The following is a 27,264-nucleotide window of genomic DNA, read 5'->3' as shown; positions in this document are numbered from 1 at the left end:
TATATATATATGTATATACACACAGTACAATGTTTTTCTTCTGTGATAGAGAGTAAATGAGTTTTCATTGCTGGTTGTTCATTAAGTCAACAGATTCCAGTTAATAATGAAAAAAATTAAACATTTAATATCAAAAGCAAATTCAAGTATCTTCTATACATTTTAGCATTCAGTATATAGTAAGGTGGTTTAGGGGTTTCCTTTTTATATCAAAAGTGTATTTGAATAGACTATTTTTTACCCTAATACTTTAGAGTACTATTCATATCAGGCATGGAGTTTAGAATGATGTATCACATGGTCCCAACTAGCTCTTCACAGGAACCATAGGTCACTTGTACAATCACGGCAGATGTTTCAAAACAGAGTTAAATCATCAGTGAAGTCAAGATGCAATTATCATGTTTAGAAATGCACTATTTCATTCTCCTACAACAGGTCAAGCTGTAGTCCTCGATGTGAAGCACTATACACATCACTGTTTGCAAAACAATACCTGACTTAGGCATAAATAGTACTGAAGTTCCCAGAGCTATTCATCCCTTAACCTTTCCATAGAAAAATAATTCAGTTTAGGCATATATTGCACTAATTTTATCATACTGGATAGCTCTCACCCTGCATTATCTGTTCTCTTTGCTTAACTAAGATTACACTAGGGTTTTTAATTTCTGTGGAAAACCTGGGAATAGGGCAACAGACACACATACGGTGTGCAATAAAGGGATACCTATAATATTGATAGTAATCTCAGAGGCATTCACAAAGGAAACTACACATTAGATTTGGAGATCATTTTTTCCAGTAGATTCATCATTCTCTCCTGTAACTGTAAGCTTTGAACTTGAATGATGTTTTGCTGATCCAGAATCCTGCGCACTTCTCTACAGGTTTCTTCCATAGCTCTACTCAACTTCTTTTGTTCTTCCAACATGGCCTCCATTAATTTTAGCTTCTTCTTTTGGAAGCTGCAGCTTTGCATTTTTCTTTTCTTAACTGGTCTTTCTTCAGCTCTGAAATATGAATATTTGTTAACAATTAAACTCATATTTCTAAAAAAAAAAAGTTAGAACTAAAATTCTGTACTACATTGTTGGCCAAGCTATAACCTAGTCCTATTTTTAACCTCCCTTGTGTTCTCCAATAAATTCCCTCTCAAGTTCATGCCAAAACTTATGTACTGTATTATTGCATAGTGTTACAGACTATTAAAAAAGAAGTTTTTTAATCTCATTGTTTTTAACTAGAATTTTCCCTACAGAACACCAGACTTTTATGTTTTTTCTTTTTTTTTTTTAGTCTTGACATTTCTTACACATTCAATTTATCAACTGTATTGGGAGAGACATTTTGCTCATCTGGCCATTAAAATTCCAATTCTAAAGCTGCAGTAACTATCACATCTGGAGCAAGTGCTGCACTATTATGTGTGGTGGTAAGGTACAGCTCATTTTTTAAAGCATTGCATCAGTAAGGCTGATCCCACTACAGCGTACGAGTCTTAGAATTTACCCTGGCACTGAGACACAGCAGCTGCACTGACCACTTATTTTTGTATTCCATAGCATAACATTATAAGCAACACAGAAGTTTAGCAGGACACAGCTATCAAAATTCCCTCTTTTTTTACAGGTCTCAGATTGAACCCATTTCATAATTGCTTCTAGAGGCATTTGCCACTTTAAGAATTTTTTTTAATTAATTAAATGTGTTTGTTACAAACACAGGCTACTACGGCTGCCTTCTCATATTTAGGTTCATGACAAGTTTTATCAAGTAGGACAGCTAACCAAACAAACCATAATTCCCTTAAAACTCCTAACAATTAACAGACATTTCAAGCACACTATAACCCTCTGCCTATAGTTTTGTTTTCACCATAATATAAAGGCAAGACTCTGTATTTGATATAATAATCAATTGCTGTCTGTATTTAATAAAAAAAAAAGTTCTTCTGAAATTGCAAAAGAGAGAACACCAGATTGTAAAATCCCAGGCTGTCCATGTATCCCGTCCTGTTGATGTTCCTCCAGCAGAAAGTCTCTAAGCTCTCAGGGTATAAAAGTTAGACAAAGACCTATACAGTTGTACGTCCTCATCTGAAATCTGTAGAACTGCCATGAGCAATTGGGGTAATATTTGAAGAATTTCCTGTATGCTGCATCATGCTGAATTTCTGTTTTGGAAGAAAGTCCGCGTGTTCATTCACACTTTTTGTAACTCCAGACTGCAGTCCCCACCATCGAAGTTATCTGATGGTGGGTCTTGAGGTCCCTTCACACCAACAGCTGTCTCGGTCATGTTCTGCCCAACGCAGTACCCTTTCTGGGTGAGATGCAATCATGAGACAGTGCAGTTGTGAGCAGTATGCCATGTCAACACCTCGCAGATTTCAAGACATCCTTGAGTAAAGATAACTTGAACTCTTAAGGACTGTGTTTTTATTAACGGGAAGAAGGGGAGTGGGGACAGAGTTTACTCAGCTGTGGCACATTTGTATCATAACTTCATTCATGTCCTTATCCTACTTGACAGGCTTTGTGCAACACTGACCGTGACATTCAGATCTCTCAGCAAGAGAAATAAACAATCCTAAGCACCTGAAAGACTCAACACAAATACAACAAAAAGACACAAGCCCCTTGACATTTAAGAGTGCAATGACCCAAAAAGGGTAAGGTCTGTGAAAAGAAACAAGTGGATTAAATTAAATGCTATTAAAATATTAAAGAAAAAAAATTGGAGTTGGTCTTGAGGGAAACTGAGTATTGTTTAATCATTTAAATGTGCTGTCCCCCTGTGCACAGGTAAGAAAGAACAACAATCCTCCTTTATAAATGTACACTAACATGGCGAACAAAGACCACCAGCTTTCAGATTGTCCAAGAATTTAAAGTTACTTGTACAATTCAAAGGGCTTTATCACCATTACACTGCTAGCATGATGCTAAGGGAAAAGAGAAGTCATTTTGCTGAACAAATCTTTGGAAGGTATACAAAATAAACTCACTTCTGCAGATTCTGTATATCATGTTTGATTTTGGACATCAAATAAACGTGCGTAAAAGAAATACATGCTGCTCTGCTCAAACTGGGGGTGAAGCTTGCAGCTAATCACTGAGATTATCACAGCCAGACAGTCCTGAAAGAATGAGTCTTGGCAGACAGCAAATTCTGTTTGCCCCCATTAACTCTAAGGGCCAGAATGATCTCAAATGTGGTTCTCCAAGAGGTCAAGCAAGTGGAAGAGGTCTACAGCAGCCTAAGGACAACACTGAATCTGTTGTTCTAAGGTTCCCATCACTACACTCACATTCACAAAGAATGCATGCTTTCTGGTAGGCAAAGCAAAAAACTTTCTGAAATGGTGGTATTATTTTAGCCAAAGTCACCTTTTGAATTTAAACTTGTCTTCACATAGGATTTAATTATTGAAAACGCGATGGATCTCTGTCCGCTTCCCTATACAGTACTAGAAAGTAGCTATGGTAAGACCTCTTGTCTGAAACAAGTAAGAGCTGGTTCCTAGAGACACAAAGGCGCTTGCGTCTTGTCAGAGGAAGCCCTGGTGAGAATGGTCCTTAAAATAAGGAATGAGAGAAAATCTGAGGCATGTCAATGGTATGGAGCTGCACTGAATATTGTGTGACTTTCTTAGCAGTTGTGCCTTCCATTTGTTTTTTAATTTCAATCGGGACCAAAAAAATACCATAACAAAAAAAAAAAAAAAAAGGAGATGGAGTGCTGTGGATTGAAAGATCTAAAATAAGCCTTATTTTTAAGAGAAGAAAAAAATTCTTTGAAGTGTTGTCCACAGCTACCTTGGGAAGTGTATCAGCAGTATCTGCAGTCTAATCACTGAGAAAGTACCCACTGACAAGTGCTTGCTCAAAATCGGGTTTCAGCACAGAGAAGTCCCCCCAAAAGCGAGGGCACAAGGATTCTTCAAGGTCTCCTAAGTACTCTTTGAGTTTGTTTAAAATTAACAGACAAAACTTGGTAATTAGACAGCCTTAACTGAAAAGACGTACTTATGTCAGACACCTCTAGCTTTGGTGGTGTTCCCAGTTTCTTTTTCTCTCCAGCTGTAGTGACTATCAGTGAGAGGGTTTTATGATCATTCACAAGCCCATAGTAAGGACTTTGAATTTATAATCCTCTCTTCTTGCAGAATAGCTCTTGAAGGAGAGCTCTTGAGAAGAGGTCTACAAAAGAAGGATCTAAAGAATCTAATTTATGAGTAAAGAACCCTCAGCAACATGAAACAATGTAAAATGTCCAGTGATGCCTGAAGGAGTTATTTGAATACTGAAGTGTTTCTTCAGATACTGAGCCATCTTTCTTGAGAAGTTCTAGGTCTCCTAGGTAGCACACCAGAGAGACCTCCCCTGTGTCAATGATTTTTTTATAACAGAAAGTCAAGAGGGAAGCAGGGATAGGAATACGGGTTCAGCCTGTGTAATCCACCAGCATCAGTATCCTCGGATAGTCTCAGCTAGGAGTATGTCAAGTCTAGCAATCTATAGGCATGAGCATAAAAAATGGTCGTTTGCTGCAGCAAACACCAATCAGTTCCTCTTGCTGATTCTCCGTGTTGCATTCCTGCGCAGCCAACACCTCTGTGACAACAGGGGTGCAGCAGATCCTGACAGCACCTACAGCCTCTGCCAAAGAAGCATCTCCATTCTTTGCCAAGCCTGGTCGCTGAAGATTGATTTTGAAATTTGGAGGAAAGAGAGGTCTAGGTAAACCAGAACCTCAAATACAATCTGCTGATATTCTTGGGCCTCCAGCATTTACGACAGGGATCCTCCAAGAGAATTGGCACTGGTATTCCCTGGACCACACAAACAAAGGTGTGGAAGAGTTCTGGCATCGGGACCATGTTCCAAGAAGAACCTTGCAAAGCTATTTCCACACTATGCTCTAAAACAGACAGGCAGGGTGCAAATGAAGCAAACCAAGGGAAAAACAATGTTCCTTCTCATCAAGGAGGCTGAGCAGAAATGACAGTATGTATTGGGGACCACGGAGAACAAAGCAAAACTAGGCAAGATATTAGGCAAGTCTCAAATGCATTTGCTCTCCACCTATCTAAGATCAATTTAATTCACTGTTCAATTAAAAGTTCCTTGATCGATTGCCTATAGTAGTCACCTGGTAAGGCTCATTTCAGGGACGTGTGTAAATAATTAATGAAACAGGAGTTGAACACAAAGAGTAATCTGTCTACCAACACGTGTTACCTCTACAAAACCATAAAAACAATTCTTCTTTCTGACTGCTTCATGGCAAATGGGTCTCCAGTAACATCAGTTTCTGGAATTTATAGCTTTCAACTACTGACAGCTGTTTCTGGCTTGGCTGGGCTTTTTTAGCTGCGTACAAATCTGAGTAGACCTCCATAACCCATATCTTTATGGAAAATAATTAACAATGATCTGGAAATAAATAATGTTAATGCTATAGATGGCACAAAAATCTTCAGAGTTTGAGGGCTGAGAATCAGGCAACCCAGACATTCCGGTAAACTAAGCTCATTCAAATACAGCCAAATGCATTCAGGAATTAATAAGGCGCATCCTTGAAGCAAAGTGTAGAAAAGAACCACAAAAATTGGCTTGGAGCCTGGGCAAAGCATCTTGCTGTGATAACAAGTCTGCATAATGAGTTAAGATGCACTGCATAATGCGCATAGCCTAAAGCTCAAACTTCTTTGTAGATGCTGCCCATTCAGATTTTAAATAGCCATGGCATAATTTTAGAAAGATTAAAGGCTTTGCCAAAACTGTTATTTCCCGATTAGCATCCTCACCAAGTTTTAATGCACTTCTATTAAATAATTCATATCTTGGTTAATTCATGTTACCAATTCTTACTCTTTCTGTGTGTAAACCTGCGGTACCTAATTAAGTCATCTACATTTGAAAATTAAAGAATACCGAAGATGGTATGATCATGGTACACAACTACCTTGAGGCAAAACGTGAAAAATACTGAAAGGGTTTACAATATAGTGAAAAGAAAGATAAATAGAAGTAACATCTGAAAGTTTAATCCACTATACTCAGATTAGAAACAAGACAGTGGTTTAAGCAAGGGATTAATCACTGAAACAGATCCCTGTAGGGGAGAATTTTCCATCTTCTGAATATATCAGATCTAGACTGGATATCTCGTAAAAAATTTCCAAGAATCAAACAACTCACAGGAACCAAGAAGTGGAGGGCAGCAGAGCCATGGGGCTCCTTGGTGCAGAAGGGAAGCGTGTCACAGAACGCCCCCATAACAGTTCTGGGCTCCCCACCAGAAGAACGGAATTCACATCCACGGATGGTGTTTAACAGGAAGTCAGACCAGATGACATGGTGGTTTTATTACAGTCTGTTCATCTATGAAAGTAACCTTTTCACCGCCGTTTTCAGTACAACAGAAATGGCAAGTCTGAACCACAGCCACAGTCTATAATTATGTTCTGTCATTGCTCTACCAATGAAAATAAAGACTATAAATTAGTCCACAGGGTGAAATAATATTGTTTCCAATTAGATAAAAGTCATTTATAGTGGTGTCAGGAATCTTGATTTTAAGCTGCAGTACAAGACTCCACCACACTGCATTACATTATCTGGCCATAATAGAATAATTCTATTATGGTCAGATGTTTTATGGATATTGCAGTATAATACAAGCTTTGTTGAAGCCCAAGAGCAGTGGGCTTCCATACTAAATGGAAAGCAGGCAGCCCATTAAAGGGAAATAGGGATTCCAAGTGTTTTTCTCATCTGTAAATGGCAACAAAGATTAAAACTAGTTTTATCCCACATTAATTGTATATCACTAACTAGCAAAATTTTTTTTTGTAACAAGGTCCTAAACTCAAAAGATTTCAAATAAAATGCAAAGAAACCCAGTTTCAACTATTTTTAGCTTGAGACCATGTATGCATTGATTGAAGTATAAGTCCTGACATTTTTTTCTGTCTTGAAAACCAAATATTACATTCAGTATCTTTTCTAAAGTTGTGATTTATATAGCCAAGTAGCCTCCTGCTATGTTCAAGGATACTGTGGAAAATACAAAGCTGACACTCCAAAGCTGTGTTTGGGAGTTTAAAGGAATAACAGTAAAGTTCTCATTAGTTTAAAAGCTGACTTAAAAAAAGTTACTCTGAGGTTTTTTGCATTGTTGCCATAACATCAGGATTTTTACTGCTGAAGAAAAAATCCCATAGCATAACTTTACTTTGCAGACTTCACTGATCTGTGTATAGTCTGCTTCAGAGAAAAATAAAGAATATACAGATGTAAAATATACAGCTGTAAAATGCATCTGTTTTACGTATAGACACGTATGTATATTTTTCAAAATAGGTTTCAGAATAATTGCTTTGCATAGCCATATAATAGAAAAATTGAGAGAGAAATTGAGGACCTGAAACATTCATTTAATTTCAAGTCCCAGTATTATCTTTAGCTCCTTTTTTGAATCTGTTAGATCAACTGTGTACCATGTACAGGCAAGGGATTTTACCAAAAAGCCAAGATGGTCCCAAATTTTACATGCTAATTCTTTTCTCTCTTGATGGCTATTTCAAAGTGTTTTTCAAATACAGGATGATGCACTAATTGCTTAAGCTGAAAATTGCTTCTCAGTTCACAATTTTCCATTAGTAACTCTTTTAGAGTTATCTTTCTTGTCTTACCATGGCAGCTCTAAGTGATTTTAACCCATCCGATGTCATTGGCAAGCACTGTGTGCTTTTGGCTGAAAAAGGGTTCCCCACTCTGCTCTCATTCATCAGGCTAAACTAAACAGGTCAAAGCTGTGCAAGCTTCTCAAAACCCCCTATGTCTATCATAATGCCACTTTTCCTCCTTCCAGATACATGCTCCATTAATATCACAAGTGCTTTCTAATTTTTAATCTGATCGCGATGCTCACCTGGAATGTTACACTAATCTCTCAAGTGGTATCTACCACTCAACATTTTCCTGTTTTTAAATACAGCAGAACTCTATTTTAACTTGCAAATATGTACATGTCTTGCTGTTAAATGATATGCACAATATTATATTGCACAAAATTCTTCTATAGTAGAGACTGTGAGAGCATGGCTGCATCCGTAAGTTCGGGAGCAATGCATTACAGAAGTCCTACCACACTGAGAGCTGACCTGCCCTTCCCTCCATCTCCCCAACCCTGCTGGGCAGCCGACCTCAGCAGCCTGACCTCCGGCAAGGGCAGAGCGGCATTACCCGCCGTCCAGGCTTGCAGCCGGTTGAAAGCCAGCCTGTGCCACTAAAGGCTGGATTTAAATGATCTGCGGTTTCTAAATTGGCCGAGTGAAGTTAAAATATTTTTACTAAAACAGGTTAGGCAATTATCTTGGACAAAGTACAAAAAAACCTGAACCTGAAGCTGACTAAAATGCATTACAGCCTAAATTTTCCAGATCTTATCGCCAGGAAAATAATTCAGAGTGGCTGAAGTCCACTTTAGCTGTAAATGAAAGCATCTACATGAGATTGGGAGTCCATATGCAAACCGTAAGCACAACAGATACACATTTGTGGTTGATCAGCTGGACTTCTGTGATGACTTGTGCACACTCTGTAATGTAACCTGGTGTGGTGACCTCTGTGCTCCCCTGCCAGCTGCCCACGGTACAAAATCTGTGTTGTCCCGGAGTTACGCCTAAGCTGAAGAAACTTAACACCTGGCATTTTTAAAAAGTCTGATGTTATCAAATAGCCTAGTGAATAAACTGTACCTCATGTTTGTGGAAGAGGGATCTTCTAATTAAATATTAAATTATATTATTGGAAATCAAATTATGAATTGGGAAAAAAGTTATTGCATCAGAAACGATCTTGGAGTCTGCAGATGCTAAAATCAAGCGAGACTGTGGATCAGGATATCAACTACTTATAATGGACTATAGTGAAAAAAATTGTTGCTTGTGAACAAAAAGGTTGCTACAGTTCAAGAATTATACACCACAATATATATTCGACTGCAAAAAAAAAGTTTTAAAAAATAATCAGCTATTCAAGGGCTATTTGCTTGAATGATTGAATAAATTTACCCTACTTTTATTCATCCAAGAGCAGGCCTGGAAATAATCCGAACTTGTTAGGTTGGTTCTTCTTCCAGCTCAACACCTTCTCAGTTGCTTGACTGACAGATAATTTTACTGTTACAGTTAAAGCCTCACAGACTCATGATAAGGATCTCTAGGATCAACTTTTTTTCCTGCCAGAAAACTGTAATCAAATCTTATTTCACACCACTCTAGATGAAAAATGAGACCAGTAAAATCTAAAATTTGTGTCCAGTGTACAACCCTGCCTTTTGTTCAAACACTGTCTTCCAGAGAACTCCAATCTTATCAAAAAAGGAAACACATGTTTGCATTCGCAAACTGGCATTTACTTTGAGAAAGTGACATTCTCAATTGTATCTGAAGTGTCGCAATGTACTTTCAAACTGCACGAGCAGCATTTCAGTATCCACAGAAATATTTAGTTTGCATCTTTTCACCATTTTCATAACAGCTGAAGCCAGAGAAATTTCATACTCATACCAAAAGCAAAACTGGAGCGAGCCAAAAATCATCTAAGCAGTATGTTATATCTCTGATTGCACTGCGGGACTCTCTTGAACATGCCTATACTCCTATTACAAACACTCTACCTCATGTGAGCAGTGACACGCATGCTGAGCCTTGGCAGTATTATACGACTTTTTGCCCAGTCCTCCTACTCTCTTCCAGCCTCTCACAAAGAAAGAAAGAAAATGCTCTACTTCAGCAAAGTGGCTGAGACGGGGGGGACAGAGCTCATTTGCAATTTACAGAAAAGATCAAACAGCTATTAGAGAAAAATGTGCTAGGGTGTCCCCTTTATGTAGCAGATCTGGTTCGTTCTGTGAAATACAAGAGAAGGGGGAAAACAGATGCTACCTCAGCTTGTAAGAAAGTAAGCTTGACGAGCTCTCTGAATGTTCATCTTCAAAGCACTCTTCCCTTCCTTCATACGTAAACTGGTTATATGGCAAATACAGAGGTGTAGACTTAGCTGATGGAGACTGTGAGGCCTCCGTCTGTGATGTAGAAGGACCTGGTTGCTGATTTTCGTGCATTTTCACATCGCTGTGGTCTGTCACTTTGGATAAGATCCTGTCAATGGTTTTGTAGTAAGGCCAGTCAGGTGCAACAGTTTCACTGTCAGTCATGCATTTTAATTTCCTGTAAGAAAAGGCATACAACATTAAGCTTTTAAGTACTTTTCATACTGATCTTCTATCTCAAAACATTCATTCTGGTCACATTTAGGAGTCGAACTGAATGCTTTTAATAAGAAAAAAATTAGACACTTTTTTCTTTTAATCTCAAATGAAGCCTTTCAGTTTCTTTTCCTAGTTTTGACCTGTGCTTAAAAGTTGCATGTAAACCTCAAATGAAATTCGGTACAAATAAAGAACATTACAGCTTCTAATGGAGACAGTACTATGTTGGTTGTAGAATAATTTCTCTTCCCCTTACAGAGTGCCAGACTAACCAGTCTGGCAGTGGTCCCTGACAACTAGAGTAGGCAACACACCACAGCCTTTACCAAACTGTGGGCAGCCCTGCCCTTCCGTGCTTTGAAGAATGAATACCATGATGAATACAAGTGGCTATAAATATAATTCATATCCTTTTCCTAATATTGCCTGAAAATTCTGAATTGCCCAGGTAAACATCCTAGGAACAACCATGAGATGTAGACATTCATCTGTTACAAAATAAAGAACATATGTATATAAAACCAAGGTGTGTAGATGAATTATACATCTCAAAGAAACTCCGGTGCCCAGCTAGAGTCCCCAGCTTTCTTTTCATTTGCCTTTTCCAGTTGGGATCTTGTTACTTTAAATCAAAATGCAGGAAGGGAACGCAACAGGAAAGGCAAGACCAGTGACAAATGCCCCATTTTCATAAACCAGATTTCATTCAAATGAACAAAAAGCTGAACCAAATCTGATTCTCACAGCTAGCAAGATATTTCCATTTTTAGAAAAAAGGATAAAAACTATTCCTGGACACCTGGCCCACCCCCTTTTCTTGAAGCCTTTCAGGTTTTTCCTCCTCAGAATCCATCCTGCCCACACTGGTCCTGCAAAGGATAGAATCAAATAACATGCAAACATGATAAAAATGGTGCCAAACTTTAAAGCAAGAATTTGAAGTTCTTCCTTTTAAACGCTCTCAGTCTAGGGTAAGGGGAAATCCACCAGTGAGGAAAGAAGGCAGAAAGATTTGCTTAGATTTTTAAAGCCATTGAAGGATTCTGTTTTTTTTTCTCACCCTTGCAAGGTCTGATGAGCTTTTCCAGCTATTTAGAAATGCACATCATAGTCCTGCATAGCAAAGCCTCCACAGCCATCCGTATTTTTATGCCCTCTATGCATTCAAAATTTTAATTTCATACATGTTTCACAAACTACTGCCATGATTTCAGTCAGAGAATATCTAGCCCAACCTACAAATACATGCATATCCACCAAGCACAAGCACAAAACAGCTAAATACAGGGCTGACAGCAACCATCACTTGATATTGATTATTTTTTAGTTTGTTTAGGCTATTTGCATGAAAAGCATATCAATTATACCACTATAAGCTACTAGGCAAGTCTACGTTCCACATTTGTTTGCCCATGTTGAAACCCCCAATATGTCAAAGCAATGGGGTTTAAAACATTACTGTCCTCAGCTGCTCATTGCAATGCATTCCTCATGGTTGGTCACCCCACGGGAGAGACAGCAAAAAGCCACGTGTGGGCACGGCTCAGCCATGCCAGTGCAAAGTCCAGCAGCTGCATTAAAACTCCATAGGACATGGTTTGAGCCTTGAGGACTGCAAAACATTGTGCCGCAAAGGACGGGAAAAGCTCAGAGCTGGTGTTCTGCCGACTCTGCGCTGGGCACAGACTTGTGTTCAGCCTAGCATTAGCCAGGACCCCCAAGTCCTCATTCGCAGAGCTGCTGCCCAGCCCGCCCGTCCCCAGGCTGGATCAGTGCAGGGGATTTGACCATCCCAGGGGCAGGACTTTGCATTTGTCCTTGTTGAATTTCATGAGGTCCCTCTGCCAGCCCGTTCCTGTAGCTTGTCTAGATCCCTCTGAATGGCAGCCCTGCCCTCACGTGTGCAGACTGCACCCCACCAGCTTGGTGTCATCTGCAGAATAGCAAACACACACTCCACCATCTCCTCCTTTAGGCTGCTGATACCAAACAGAGCATGTCCCAGTACAAACCCTTGCAGTCCTCCACTTGGAATGAGCCTCTCGGTAGAGTACAAGCCATTAACTCTTTGAGCCCAGCGATGCAGACAGCTTTTCACCCAGCTGGTAGTCCATCCATTTGGAGTATAACATCCCAACTTGGATACAAGGATGTTCTTGGAGACCACGTCAAAAAATTTTCGGGAGTAGGTATTTTGCCCGAGTAGGTCAGTAGCTCAGTTTTTGTGTTTGAGCTCACCTGTGTACCCGGACCCCATTTTTGAGAAAACTGTCATGGTTTTGAAGGAAGAGCTGTAGTTTATTATCTGCTCACGCAGCTGTAGGTTTGCAGCTATATAAAACCAGGTATTTCTCTGGCTCTGAAAGCACTGAATGGATACTAATTCTTTCACTTCTCACTGCTTACCGTAGCTCTGGGCTAAAAAAGGGAATCGCTGCCAGGTGGTAGGCAAGAGAACTTTGTTAGCTTAAAAGCAGCACCAGCAGCAATCATCTACCTGTATGGAGTCTGGCTCACACATAAAGAAAAAAGGATAAAATAGATGGAGAGATGAGAAGATAAGGGGGAAGGGAGTGTCAGTCCTTTGGAAAAGAAGTAGGAACACTGCAGGTGGAGGCAAACAGGGAGAACAGTCACTGGAATAGTGGTGATGGTTTAGCTTTCTGGTAAAAACAAACCAAATAGCTAACTTGGTAGTATTAATATCAAGTTTCAGGATTCACTGATGTTTAAATATTTTTTTCTACGACTGCCAGAAGTCCAGAAAACATAGCAAGACAGCTGACAGTTTTTGCCTGCTTCAAGGTAAGTGCAACCCTGGCAGAACTGAAGTCTAAAACAAATTTACTCAGTCAGTCATTACTGTAACTCATCTCAGCAGGTCTTAGTTGTATCCAAAATATAAAGTTGGGCTTTTTTGTTTCCTTTTTTTCTCTGTGGTTTTGGTTTATTTGTTTGTTTTAATGAAAAATGAAGAAGTTAAAAAGAAACAGGGCAATCGTAAGGCTGGGATGCAATAATCCAGAAATGAGGAAGGAAGATGAGCCAAACTTTCAGCCCTGAAATTGGGCGAATCGGTGCCTGAGTGAGTCAGCCAGGCAGAAAAGTTAGGTAAGAAACAGGGGTAAGTGAGAGTCAGCAGAGCCTGCAAAATAAATTCACACTGAGGTTACCTAGACCTGTTGCTGTTTCATGAGGCTCTATTAAAGTCCAGGTGAGAGCAGAGGCAACTGCAAACTCTCTCCAAAAACTAGGGATCAAAGTCGAATTGAAGTGAATAAATGAATGGGCTTTGAGATCCTTCTGCCAGAAAGCTCCACTGAATGGACTGAGACACCAGCTGAGTAATTTGTGCTGCTGTTGACCTTTCTTCAGAGTTTATTCTCTGTGCCTATTAATCCACCTTCTAAAATAAAATTATTATAATATTATGTTCTATAGAGTTTATTAAATCATCATTATTTAGTCAGTAAAAAGCAAGCAATCTACAACTTGCCTTTTGTTTTCAGTCTTTGCTCAAAACACTATCGCTTTTTTATTATTATTGCAGTATTTGATATTACTATTTGCCTTGAGGAATGGATACAAGATCCGTCTCCTGGGGTTTCTGAGAAAAGCTTTCAAAATAAATAATAAATAGCAACTGTTCATGAACCAATCAATGGTAAGGAAAAGAAAGATGTATTAAAGTACAGTACTAAGTTGTGCATCTACCATGAATTATTGAAATTAAAGAGAAAGCTGGTAAAATATTCAAATTTAACTTTCTGCAGTAATTATACTGCATATATATTTGATCATTTGCTGTAGCAAAGGTCAAATATTCCAGTTTCTTAATGTCATAGAGTATAGCAATGGATTACACAAGCAACAATGTTTAATTGCTATCATGTACACATGAAAATAAAAAATTAGACTAATCTTTTATTCAAATCATGAGACTGGTTCAAATATACCAATCATTAACATTAATTGACTGCAATTCAAATCAAAAAGCAACAGCTGCATCCTGTTTCCTGTGCTTTGGGGAGGGTGATGTTTTTGAAACTAATAAATTTGCATTCACACAGTGCTTATTTTTAAACATCAGAAGGAATTGGTCAAAACTGTGGACCACTGTGCAAGCTTTGCAGACCCTACTTCCTTTTCATAAGCCAGTGTGTGTTATGTCAGTGGAGATACTGTAACAATGGATAGAGTGCACTGTTACGCATGAAGATCAGCAGATTAGTAGGGACAGGACAGTGCTTTCTGTTAGAAGGACTAATTATAGGTTTATATGTGCTGAATGCCCAAAGTAGCCTATATCACAGAAATAATTCAGCACATACTGTAGGTGATGATAAAATGCAAGAGCTGGCATGCTAATCTCAGCAAAACTTCTGATGACCAGCACATCAGGGAATCATTGACTGGTTTGGGTTGGAAGGCACTTTAAATAATATCTAGTTCCAAACCCCCTGCCATGGGCAGGGACACCTTCCACCAGACCAGGTTGCTTCAAAGCCCCCGTCCAGCTTGGCCTTCAACACTGGCAGGGAGGGGGCAGCCACAGCTTCTCTGGGCAGCCTGGGCCAGGGCCTCACTGCCCTCACGGTAAAGATGTTCTTTCGTATATCTAATCTAAATCTACCCTCTTTTAGTCTAAAGCCATTACCCCTTGTCCTGTCACTACATGCCCTTGTAAAAAATCCCTCTCCTGCTTTCTTGTAGGCCCCTTTAGGTACTGGAAGGTTGCCATAAAGTCTTCACAGAGTCGTCTCTTCTCCAAGCTGAACAGCCCCAACTCCCTCAGCCTTTCCTCACAGCAGAGGAGTTCCGGCCTTTGGATGATTTTTGTGGCCTCCTCTGGCCCCGCTCCGACAGGTCCATGTCTCTCCTGTGCTGAGGGCTCCAGAGCTGGACACAGGACTTCCGGGGGGGTCTCACCAGAGCGGAGCAGAGGGGCAGAATCCCCTCCCTTGACTTGCTGGCCACGCTGCTGGGGATGCAGCCCAGGAGACAGTTGGCCTTCAGGGCTGCAGGTGCACACTGCTGGGTCACATTGAGCTTCTCGTCAACCAACACCCCCAAGTCCGTCTCCTCAGGGCTGCTCTCAATTCCTTCATCCTCTAGCATGTATTGATACCAGGGGTTGCCCCAACCCATGTGCAGGACGTTGCACTTGGCCTTGTTGAACTTCAGGAGGTTCGCACAAGCCCATCTCTCAAGATTGTCAAGGTCCCTCTGGATGGCTTCCCTTCTCTCCAGCATGTCGACCACAACACACAGCTTGGTGTCATCAACAAACTTGCTGAGGGTGTCCTCAATCCTACTGTCCGTGTCACCAACAAAGATGTTAAACAGTGCCACTCCCAATATCAACCGCTGAGGAGTACCACTTGTCAAAGGTCTCCACCTGGACATCAAGCCATTGACAGTAAGTCTTTAAGTGTGACCATCCAACCAATTCCTCATCCACCAAGCGGCCCATCTGTTAAATCCATGTCTCTTCAATTTAGAGAACAGGGATGTTGTGCAGGACAGTGTCAAATGCTTTGCACAAGTCCAGGTAGACGATATCAGGTGCTCTTCCATCATCAGCCAACACTGTAACCCCATCGTAGAAGGTGTCCTGGGTTCGGCCTCGACAAGGTTAATTTTCACCAGAGCCCAGGAGGGGAAACAACTGGGTCAGCTGACCCAACCTGGCCAAACAAACAAGGTATTCAATACCACGTGCTGTCATGCTGGGTTCCGGCGTGGGGAAGCTGGTCAGGGGGAAGAGGAGTTGCAGCTCAAGAGCGCGTGGGACATTGGGCGGTGAGAGTTGCTCTGTCCATTTCGCTATTTGTTTTGTATATTCTCCTTATCAGTATCGTTGCTGTTACTGTTCTCTTCGTTTGCTGTTCTGTTAAACTGCCCTTATCCCGACCCACGAGTTTTTGCCTTTTTCTTTCCATTCTTCTCCCCACCCCAGCAGGGTAGGGGGGACAGAGTGACCGCGTAGCCCATTGCTGCTGGCCACAGGCCAAAACTATAACAATTAATTGGCACCCAATGTGGGGCAAGAATAACAGGTTCAGGGCTGAGCAGAGTGTGTTAAAACAAATTTCTTATAATTTGTTATATGTATTTATCGTATTAGTTAAATAGTCGCCAGTCAAAATGCTTCTATCCTTGCTCACATGGCTGTGGTATGTAAACCCTTACTTGCAGTATGTGTTTACTGCAGTGTTGTTCGTTACCTCTGGGAAAAGGAACAGGATGACAATTTTGCTGTACTGTGTAATATCAACTTATGATATGGTATTTGTGTGTAGCACTGCGGTCATTTCCATACCACAGGTGCTATCTCTCAGAATTTATTAACAATCAAACCCACTCTATGGGGAAAACTGAAGGGGATGCTTTCCCCCACTCTTTCACCCCTCCTCTCTCCTTCAAGCTGGTCGTAACAGCTTTTGAGAATTTCCAGTATCTATGGGATGCTCAGGCCAGCACAATCCTATTGTTCTGTCTCCTGAATGGGTTTCAGGTCTTGTTTAGGGTTAAACAAGTAGTTAAAAACATCGTGCAGAGATCTGCCCTGAGGCTGGATAGCTATGACTGGCCGAGTGTGTGGGATGGCATGGGCAATTGCCTAGGATGGTGTGCATCCCCAGTGTTTTGGAACTTCACCCCTGAACAAGGCTAGAACCCTGACCAACTGGTAGAATGTTTGGAAGAAGCATGCCTCTAGCCCAGGACTTCCAGGGAGACACAAATCACTGCAGCGTGCTGGGGTCTGGCCCGTGCCTACCGAGCCCTGTTCAACACTGTTCAGTGCTCTAAAGGGAAGGGGGGGAAACAAAGCAACAGGCACCGTGGCTTCCCCTGCCCCCCCAACCGGCTCTGCAGCCACTCTGGCCAGCACCGTGGCTGCCCCTGGCCCAGCCCCCATGGTGGGCACAGCGGCTGCTCCAGCTCCAGCAGCATACACCAGGGCTGAGCTCGAAAACCAACCCGTGCTGGTATCAGTTGCCCCTGTACAGAGAAAGAAATACGCAAAGAAACCAGTTCACCCCATGAAGGATGACAATGAGCCAGGGCCATCTCAGGAGCAGAAGAAGGAGGTAGAGACAGAGGATCACCCGGTCACTGTCCCTGAGCGAGCTGCGAGATATGCAGAAATATTTCAGCTGCCCCAGGCAAGCACATTATCACCTGGCTGCTGCGGTGCTGGGATAACGGGGCCAGCAGTTTGAAAGTAGAGGACAGAGAAGCCAAGAAGCTGGGGTCCCTGGCCAGGGAAGGGGGCATTGATAAGGCAATTGGGAAAAAGGCACAAGTCCTCAGCCTCTGGAGGAGACTTCTGTCAAGCATGAGGGAGAGGTACCCCTTCAGTGACGATTTTGTATGCTATCCTGGCAAGTGGACCAATATGGAAAGGGGTATTCAGTACCTGAAGGAGTTAGCCCTACAGGAGCTGGTTTACTATGAACCAGATGATGAACAGTTACCCACAGACCCAGATGAAGTCCAGTGCACACGACCCATGTGGAGGAAGCTTGTACGGAGCGCACCATCCTCATATGCCAGCTCACTGGCAGTAATAGACTGGAAAGGTGAAGAGGCACCAATGGTGGATGAGGTCGCTGTCCAACTCTGGCAGTATGAAGAAAGTCTGTCTTTCTCCCTCGTCTCAGCTGTGGAGAAATTGTCCCGGGAAGTCCAGCAAATCAAAGAGAATATGTCCTACTCCCCACCTGTATGGGGTAGCATCTCAGCTATTAGGGGCAGGCTTTTCTCTGCTCAGGAGAGAGGATACAAAGGCTATACACCACGGGGCACCCTGTGGTTTTACCTGCGTGACCATGGAGAGGACATGAGGAAGCAGGACGGAAAACCTACCTGAAGTCTAGAGGCATGAGTGCGTGAACTGCAAGGTAAAACAATCACAAAAGCACATTCTGTTAGGAAAAATGCTGCTCCAGTTTCCAGCAGTCAGCTCTCCAGACCAAGTAGACAGTTTGATCTTGCTTCTGATCCTCTTGAAGGGACCTCCAAGTCATTTTTACAGCAGGTGAGCAGCAAATTCTCTGACCAGGATTAGAAGGGCCCTGCCTCCAGCCAGGTGGAGGAAAGGGACAACCACGTTTATTGGACGGTGTGGGTTCGGTGGCCTGGCACGTCAGGTCCACAAGAGTATAAAGCTCTAGTGGACACTGGTGCACAGTGTACTTTAATGCCATCAGATTTCAAAGGGTCAGAGTCCATTTGTATTTCTGGAGTGACAGGGGGGTCCCAAGAGCTGAGTGTATTGGAGGCTGAAGTGAGCCTCACTGGGCAGGAGTGGCAGAAGCACACCATTGTAACTGGCCCCGAGGCTCCATGCATCCTTGATATAGACTATCTTAGGAGAGGGTATTTCAAGGACCCAAAGGGGTATCGGTGGGCTTTTGGCATAGCTGCTTTGGAGACGGAAGAAATTAAACAGCTGTCCATTTTGCCTGGTCTCTCGGAGGATCCTTCTGTTGTGGGGTTGCTGAGGGTTGAAGAACAACAGGTGCCAATGGCTACCACAACCGTGCACTGGTGACAATATCGCACTAATCGAGACTCCCTTCTCCCCATTCATCAGCTGATCCGCCAGCTGGAGAGTCAAGGGGTGATCAGCAAAACTCGCTCACCCTTTAATAGTCCCATATGGCCAGTGAGAAAATCTACTGGAGAGTGGAGACTGATAATAGACTACCGTGACCTGAATGAAGTCACACCACCACTGAGTGCTGCCATGCTGGACATGCTAGAACTTCAATATCAGCTGGAGTCAAAGGCAACCAAGTGGTGGGCCACCATTGGCATCACTAATGCATTCTTTTCCATCCCTTTGGCAGCAGAGTGGAGGACACAGTTTGCTTTCCCTTGGAGAGGCATCCAGTACACCTGGAATCAACTGCCCCAGGGGTGGAAACACAGTCCCTACCATTTTCCAGACTTCACTGGAAAAGGGTGAAGCTCCAGAACATCTGCAGTACATCGATGACATCATTGTATGGGGTGACACAGCGGAGGAAGTTTTTGAGAAAGGGTAGAGAATTGTTCAGATCTTTCTGAAAGCCGGTTTCGCCATTAAATGAAGTAAGGTCAAGGAACCTGGACAAGAGATCTGGTGGCAGAATGGGTGCCATCAAATCCCGATGGATATCATCAACAAAATAGCAGCTATGTCTCCACCAACCAGCAAAAAAGAAGTACAGGCCTTCTTAGTTGTTGAGGGTTTTTGGAGGATGCACATCCCAAATTACAGCCAGATAGTGAGCCCTCTCTGTTACATAACGTGGAAGAAGAATGATTTTGAATGGGGCCCTGAGCAACAACAAGCATTTGAACAGATTAAACGGGAGATAGTTTATGCCGTAGCCCTTGGTCCAGTCTGGTCAGGGCAAGATGTTAAAAATGTGCTCTACACCGCAGCCGGGGAGAATGGCCCAACCTGGAGTCTCTGGCAGAAAGCACCAAGGCAGACTTGAGGTCGACCCCTGGAGTTTTGGAGCCGGGGATACAAAGGACCTGAGGCCTGATATACTCCCACTGAAAAAAAGAGATTCTTGCAGTATATGAAGGCGTTCGAGCTGCTTCAGAAGTGGCTGACACTGAAGCACAGCTCCTCTTAGCACCACAATCGCTGGTCCTGGGCTGGATGTTCAAAGAGAGGGTCCCCTCTACGCATCATGCCACTGATGCTACGTGGAGTAAGTGGATCGCGCTGATCACACAGCGGGCCCAAATGGGAAACTCCACTCATGGACTGGCCAGAAGGCAAAGATTTTGGAATGTCACCAGAGAAGAAGGCAACGCGTGCTGAAGAGGCCCCACTGTATAAAGAGCTGCGAGAGAATGAAAAGCAGTATGCCCTGTTCATGGATGCGTCCTGTCGTATTGTTGGGGGGCAGCGGAGGTGGAAGTCTGCTATATGGAGCCCTACATGACAAGTTGCGGAAACTGCAGAAGGAGAAGGTGAGTCAAGCCAGTTTGCAAAGGTGAAAGCCATCCAGCTGGCTTTAGACGTTGCCAGTCGAGAGAAGTGGCCAGTGCTCTATCTTTACACCGACTCCTGGATGGTGGCCAATGCCTTGTGGGGGTGGCTGCAGCAATGGAAGAAGAACAACTGGCAGCGCAGAGGCAAACCTACCTGGGCTGCCCCATTGTGGCAAGATATTGCTCCCGGCTAGAGCAGTTGGTTGTAAAAGTGCGCCACATGGACGCCCACCTCCCTAAGAGTCAGGCCACTGAGGAACTTCAAAACAACCACCAGGTGGATCAGGCTGCTAAGATTGAAGTGGCTCAGGTGGATCTGGACTGGCAACATAAGGGTGAACTATTCATAGCTCGGTGGGCCCATGACACCTGAGGCCATCAAGGCAGAGATAGATGGGCTCATGACCGAGGGGTGGACTTGACCATGGACACCACTGCACAGGTTATCCATGAATGTGAAACGTGCGCTGCAATCAAGCAAGCCAAGCGGGTAAAGCCTCAGTGGTATGGAGGATGATGGCTAAAATATAAATACAGGGAGGCATGGCAGATTGACTGCATCACACTGCCACAAACCCACCAAGGCAAGTGCTATGTGCTCACAATGGTGGAGGCCACTCCCGGATGGCTGGAAACCTACCCTGTGCCCCATGCCACCGCCCAGAATACCATCCTGGGCCTTGAAAAACAAGTCCTGTTGCGGCATGGCACCCTCAAAACAATTGAGTCAGACAACGGGACTCACTTTTGTAACAGCCTCATAGACACCTGGGCCAAAGAACATGATATTGACTGGGTGTGTCACTTCCCCTACCAGGCACCAGCCTCTGGAGAAATCGAACATTACAATGGGCTGCTAAAAACCACTCTGAGAGCAATGGGTGATGGGACTTTCAAAAACTGGGATACTCATTTTGCAAAAGCCACCTGGTTGGTCAACACCAGAGGATCCACCAACCGGCCTGCCCCTGCCCAATCAAAACTTCCACACCCTGTAGAAGGGGATAAAGTCCCCATAGTGCACGAGGAATATGTTAGGGAAGACAGTCTGGGTTAGTCCTGCCTCCGGCAAAGGTAAACCTGTCCATGGGATTGCTTTTGCTCAAGGACCCGGGTGCACCTGGTGGGTGACTCGAAAGGATGGGAAGTCCGATGTGTACCTCATGGGGATTTGATTTTGGGCAAGAATAGTCAATAAATAAATTGTATAATATTAATTGCTAAATGACCCTGTCACTGTCTGTTATTACTACTATAGTTGTTATATGTTATATCAAGGATATTACAGTCAGAATCACCCAGGCTAATAAGGGTGGCCTGTGATGAAACCTAGCAAAGCACATTGGTGATGGGACTGGACACGGCTTCAACAACTGGCACCCAGCAACTTCATCAAGATCGACATCTTCAACCCACAGACTGTGGGCACGGGCCGCACCAGATACACCAGCCACAGGCTCCAGACACAGCATGCAACTGCCCATCACCTCTCCTGCCATGGAAGACTGTTACAACAGATGGAGCCCAACGTGATGGTTTAAATGAACTCAATGGACACTTTAGAGGGATGATCCACAGACTAAGGGAATGATATCTGTTGTATGTATTAAAGACAGGAAAAGTGGTGGTGATTAATTGGAAAATAGGGGACCTGGGCATGATGTAGATGGTATAGAATAAGAGGTGGATAATGTCCTCGGTTTGGCCAGGACAGGGTTCATTTTCACCAGAAGCCAGGAGGGGAAAAAACTGGGCCAGCTGATCCAAACTGCCCAAACAGGACAGGGTATTCAATACCGTGTGCTGTCATGCTGGGTTCCGGGGGCGAAGCTGGTCGGGGGGGAAGTGGAATCGCAGCTCAGGAGCATGTGGGACATTGGTCGGTAAGAGTTGCTCTGTCCATTTCGCTGTTTGTTTTGCTTATTCTCCTTACCAGTATTGTTGGTGTGACTGTTCACTTCGTTTGCTGTTCTGTTAAACTGCCCTTATCCCGATCCACGAGTTCTTGCCTTTTTCTTTCCATTCTCCTCCCCACCCCAGCAGCGGGAGGGAGGACAAGCGACTGCATGGCCCTTTATTGCTGGCCATGGGCCAGAACTATAACAGAAGGCCACCAAATTTGTCAGGCACAATTTGCCCTCAGTGAAGCCATGTTTGCTGTCACTAGTCACCTCCTTATCTTCCATGTGGATCCTTAAATGGTCTCAAGCCTGATCTCCTACAGTGGGCACGTTCTTCATTCTCTCTGCCTTTACCTTCTTTGACTTTAGTGGTGTGGCTGGAGCACTTGCCAGTGAAGACTGAGGCAAAGAAGTCATTGAGTATCTCAGCCTTCTCCATATCCTGGGTAACCAGGTCTCCCGTTTCCTTCCAGAGAGGGCCCGCATTTTCCCATCTTCCTTTTATCACTGACGTACCTATGGAAGCTTAACTGAACATCAGAAAGCTTAACTTTGAATTCCAGCAGGCTTGACTCAGCCCTTCCTCCTTCCAAGACGGATGAATAGAAAGGTTCGCACAGCTCACAGCACAGATGTCTTTAAAACTGAACATTATAAACCTGGTGGCTGATTTATCCATTGCAGATATTTCAGATACTACTGCAATTCCTAAAAGCAGAATTTTACTCAAATGCACACGCAAAGAAAATTTCCTTCCATTTATGGTGCTGTGCAGAATTTTCCACCCAGCCAATTTCCATAGTAGATGCAACGGTCCTTTAATACACTGAGACTCCGGTCAGAATTACTTCAGGTCGCGGTACATTGAACCCTGACCAGTTTCCTCCAATTGCACTTGGACTACAGTAATGCAGAGGAACACAGGAACCGCTCCCAGCCCAGCCCATCATCCCAGCGCCTGTCTTCTGACAAAGGTAAGTGCCAAATACTTCAAGAACCATTTTGATGGACAGCTTTCGGGGGGACATTCGTCCATACAGACACTTGCTTACTTTTCCATCGACAGCTAGTAACACCCTGAAAGCCATTGTCTTTTATGACTCTTATCTAATTTGAAGACAAACAGCGTCTGTATTTTTAATAAATCTAATCTTTAGTAAAAATAATAATCGTAAAGCAACCTACCGCTCTCTTGGTGTCAATGATTTTCAGTGGTAATGAGTTCCACATGCTTATTATGCAGTGCAATACAAATTTATATGACTTTAACTAGTTTTACGTTTCTTGCCTTGCAATTCCAATAAATAACTTTTTGTATTACAGCAAAAGAAATATCTGCTTTATATTCTGAAAAATAGTACTCTAGATTTTTATGCATCTCTGGAACTCCTTTATATTTCTTTCCCTTCTTTCCAAGAGAGTCGCAAACTCTTCAACTTCTCTTAATAAAGAAAGCTTTCCACATCTTAGCCTAATTGTGTTTTCCAAACATCTTCTCATTCTCTTGTCACCTCATTGAAATATAGGGCAGTCAGAAATAAACATCAGAATTGAATGAGGAAATAATAACATAAAATAGATTTATATAATGGCATTTTAACATTCAAGTAATATTTTTACCTCAAATGTGGAGGAATGAGATACTATCACCCCAAAATTGCTTTTGTGATGGATGCTCATGTGCATTGAGCTGCACCTGAACTAACTTTATCTGGCAGCACAAAATTCCATGTAGAAGCCAAACGTACCCAGAACCAGGGTGAGCACTTGGGCTGTGAGCCCATATTGAGCTCTGTGCCACCGTAAGCATGCACTAAGTTGCATTAGCTGCAGCAACTGCAATAATTACTGGCTAGAAATGCTCCTCCTCTACCTACATATACGTTTGTCTGACCTTTTGAGTCCTTCTGCACGAGTAATGGCTTTCACTGAGTAAAATAAGTAAAACAATATCTACAGAACTGCATCTTAAAATGCTATGGGATCCTCGGCACCGTTATAAGTGTGTTCACTGCTTTCTATTTTAGATCCTTTAATGTTTCAGATTTTATTATCTATTTCAAGAGTCATCCCAAGATAAGACAAGCCATGCCACTTTTAGCACTGAGCTTGGTTAAAAGGACTAGTAGAAATATCCAAGTACTGCTTTTTTCTTTTATAGAAAAAATATACGTATATAAGCACATACATATGTATAGCAATTTGTAGGACTGAAATTTTATTTTCCCTTATGAAATTGTGTCACATCACTAAATAATACTATTAGCTGATTACATATTCCAATCCAGTTAGTTTCTGGCTAGCAAAGAAGGGCTACAGACCATATCATCTTTGTGACACTGTAAACAATTGCCTAAAAAAGTAAAGGGTCCTGAAGTGGTGGGAAGAAACAACCACTCGCGTGCAGACCCCTCCCCCCACTCTGGCTGCTGGTGCTATGCTCTCCCATGCCACGCTTACTAAGCCTACGTCATCATTACAAAATATTATCTCAAAATAGAGCATTTTCCCACTCTCAGGATCTTCTCTTTCAGTTTATGCCACAGCGCAGTGATGATGCCCAGAAATACAAGAAGGTAAAGCATCTTCCTCGAGTATCCTCCAGGCACCAAAATGTGGATTAAAACTCCGCTGCCTCACAGCAAAGCCAGCAGTCGGTGGCAACGCGCATCATTTACAGTTTCATCACAACGTTTCCCATCCTCACACAGCAACAAGAAGTACCCAGACAGCTAGAGATAGTAAGTTGTAGCTTTTGTCTGTCCCTGTTCTCTCCACCACCTCGCCCTGATAGCCAGGCACACAGGCGTGCTTTGGGTAAGAGCAAACAATAAGAAAGATGCATTTCATATTCAAGGGTACAACGTGAAATGGCACCGAGACAGTGCAAGGCGGTTTTCTAACTCTCCTAAATTAGCATCTCAATCAATATGCAGGGAGCTGCAATGCACTGCAAAATAGAAAAGCAGCACGAAAACATGCAACAGAAGCAATCTTAGAAGTTCACAGAAACATAAGAACTAAAAAAAACAATTTTGCTGCGTTTCCCCCCACATGCAGAGTGCACGTACATCAGTGATTTTATTTCTTCCCTTCCCCCAATGCAACTTGCAAGTAAAAACATTAATTAGAAAACTGAGACGGTCTGATTGATGACAACACTGAAAATTTAGAACAAAGGCTGACAGAAATAACCTCTTCCACTTGGCAATTACGGCACTTAAATATCGTGCAGTGTTGCTAGACACCTGTAAAATCTCAGTGCCACGAGATGTATTTCTCAGCAGGGAGGACTGCAGATTTAGCAGACTAAGTAAAGGCCTGGGAGCCGACAACTCCCGACTTCTAAATCTGCACCCGAGTGTGAATTGCTGGGTGATGCTGGGCAAAAATTTATTTTGCTTCCAGCTTTCTCATCTATAGTCTGGGTGAAGAAAATTGTAAGGAATACAGCAGGGTTAGTGCAACATTTTGAAGACATTAGCATTTACTACAAAACATCAAGTTTAATATTATGGGAAATGATGTTAAAGATTATGCTTGTGGATGACACAAATGTAGAAGAAGGACGTTCAAAGTTAAGGGGTTTACAGGATTTTCCCCAGTTCTCTATTTGATGAGCAGTCTCTGCGTTAAATACAGTGAGGGTGCCTTACAGAAAAGCCAGCAGTTTTAACATGGTTGCCTGCTGTAATAACCTTTTTTATTATTAATACGAGCTTTGAGGAGAGATTAAATAAAAGAATCACAGATTCGATTTTCTTGCATTACAAGCACATAGCTAAAATCACCACTCAGGATTTCCAGTGTGAAGCAGTTTGTGCCTCACAGAGATAAGAATTTTTTTAAAAAAAAGGGGGGGGGGGGGGGAAGATATGCAAATATTTCTGTGAAGTTCTAATTATTTTTTCCCCTGCAAACAACAAATGCATGAATGCCTCGCATTTTCTACAGCCAGCTTCCCCTCCTGACTGCCACTGCCTGGTGTCTCTCATCCCCTGGCAGCCACCTCCGCCCTGCCCCGGCTCCCCCGGAGCAGGACTGACGGGGTACGTCGGCTCTCTCGCCGCGGATAGAATAGTTCTTTCGCCGCTGCTGCTGATAATTATAGCAATGTGTGTCACTCCGTAATAAGACATTCAATTATTCCTGGCCCCGTGAACTGTAACCCTTCAACTCACGAGAACAAAATCTAGGAGCTTCAGTCCCCCAAAACATTATTCTGGGGGTGGGTTTTTTATTTCCAAACTTTGCCTTGCGATACCAATCCTCACAGGGCACTCCAAACTGCAGGAGTTTCACTGCAAGGAACTGCTGCCAAGCTAACACAATCAGTCCCCTCAGCAAAGAGAGAGAAAAAAAAATAAATCTCTTTTCCCACTAAATACATTTCCCTCCCTCTGCATCATAACAACACTAGGTAATTATAAAGTAACAAAGTTGTCCCAGAGTTTGACATGAAATGGGGGAAAAAATTAACAATGACGTAACAGCACTGGCAAGAGAGAATTTTAAAAGCGATACGAACAATCTTTAATCTTTTATCGACAGATTTCCTCCTGGAGACTTCTTTCTGAAAGGCAAAAATCACTGCGTTGTCCCTGCTAAAATCTCTTAAAATAAAAAGAATTAACTGAAGCTTACCTGTACTGGAATGTCATATTTGTAATTTTTATCTTTATTTCCTCTCCGTGGCGAATTTCTCCAGTCATTTCAAAGAGTTTGTTAGCCATTTTCTCATAAACTTTGGCATTCCTTTTAGTTTGTTTCAGCTCATCAAAAAATTCTTCCCAAACCAGCATTAAACCTCTCATTTCTGCATCAGTCCAGTTTCTGGCCCTCCTGTGTTTCTCAGTCTGAGAAGAGACAATGTAACTGGGAATTTCTGCTGCAGCCATTGCTGACTGACCTAAAAGGGTTTTAAAAGAGGACACTTAATATAGATTGAGTTTTTAGTTTCGGTTTTTTGTAGTGCAAGACATGCATATGTGGATAAAGAATTTGAATGACAACAGAACATATGAAACCTTTTTGCAACAGCTTGAAGCTTGAGTGCACAAAATGGGGCCTA

The 27,264-nt window shown here is 42.6% G+C and overlaps 1 protein-coding gene across 1 annotated transcript; it reads right to left on the bottom strand.

Annotated features, from left to right (window-relative positions):
- Positions 1-104: 104 nt before the first annotated feature.
- Positions 105-27,264, bottom strand: MSANTD1 (Myb/SANT DNA binding domain containing 1). The gene is made up of 4 exons (XM_075422149.1): positions 27,221-27,264; positions 26,838-27,102; positions 9,965-10,249; positions 105-1,013 (listed from the first exon to the last, which is right to left on the bottom strand). The coding sequence occupies exons 2-4, from the start codon at positions 27,089-27,091 to the stop codon at positions 773-775; spliced, it is 780 nt and encodes a 259-aa protein (XP_075278264.1). The 5' UTR covers positions 27,092-27,102; positions 27,221-27,264; the 3' UTR covers positions 105-772.

The sequence above is a fragment of the Opisthocomus hoazin genome, chromosome 5, assembly GCF_030867145.1.
Source record: "Opisthocomus hoazin isolate bOpiHoa1 chromosome 5, bOpiHoa1.hap1, whole genome shotgun sequence".
NCBI lineage: Eukaryota > Metazoa > Chordata > Aves > Opisthocomiformes > Opisthocomidae > Opisthocomus > Opisthocomus hoazin.
Note: the sequence above shows the minus strand (reverse complement) of the source record. Positions and strands in the feature narration are given on the sequence as shown.

Coding starts and splice junctions, on each gene's coding strand:
- MSANTD1 (XM_075422149.1), bottom strand. CDS start 27,091: ATGGCTGCAGCAGAAATTCCCAGTTACATTGTCTCTTCTCAGACTGAG. Junction 10,250..26,837: donor AATATGACATTCCAGTACAG/GTAAGCTTCAGT, acceptor CTTTTCTTACAG/GAAATTAAAATGCATGACTG. Junction 1,014..9,964: donor TTACTTTCTTACAAGCTGAG/GTAGCATCTGTT, acceptor TTCATATTTCAG/AGCTGAAGAAAGACCAGTTA.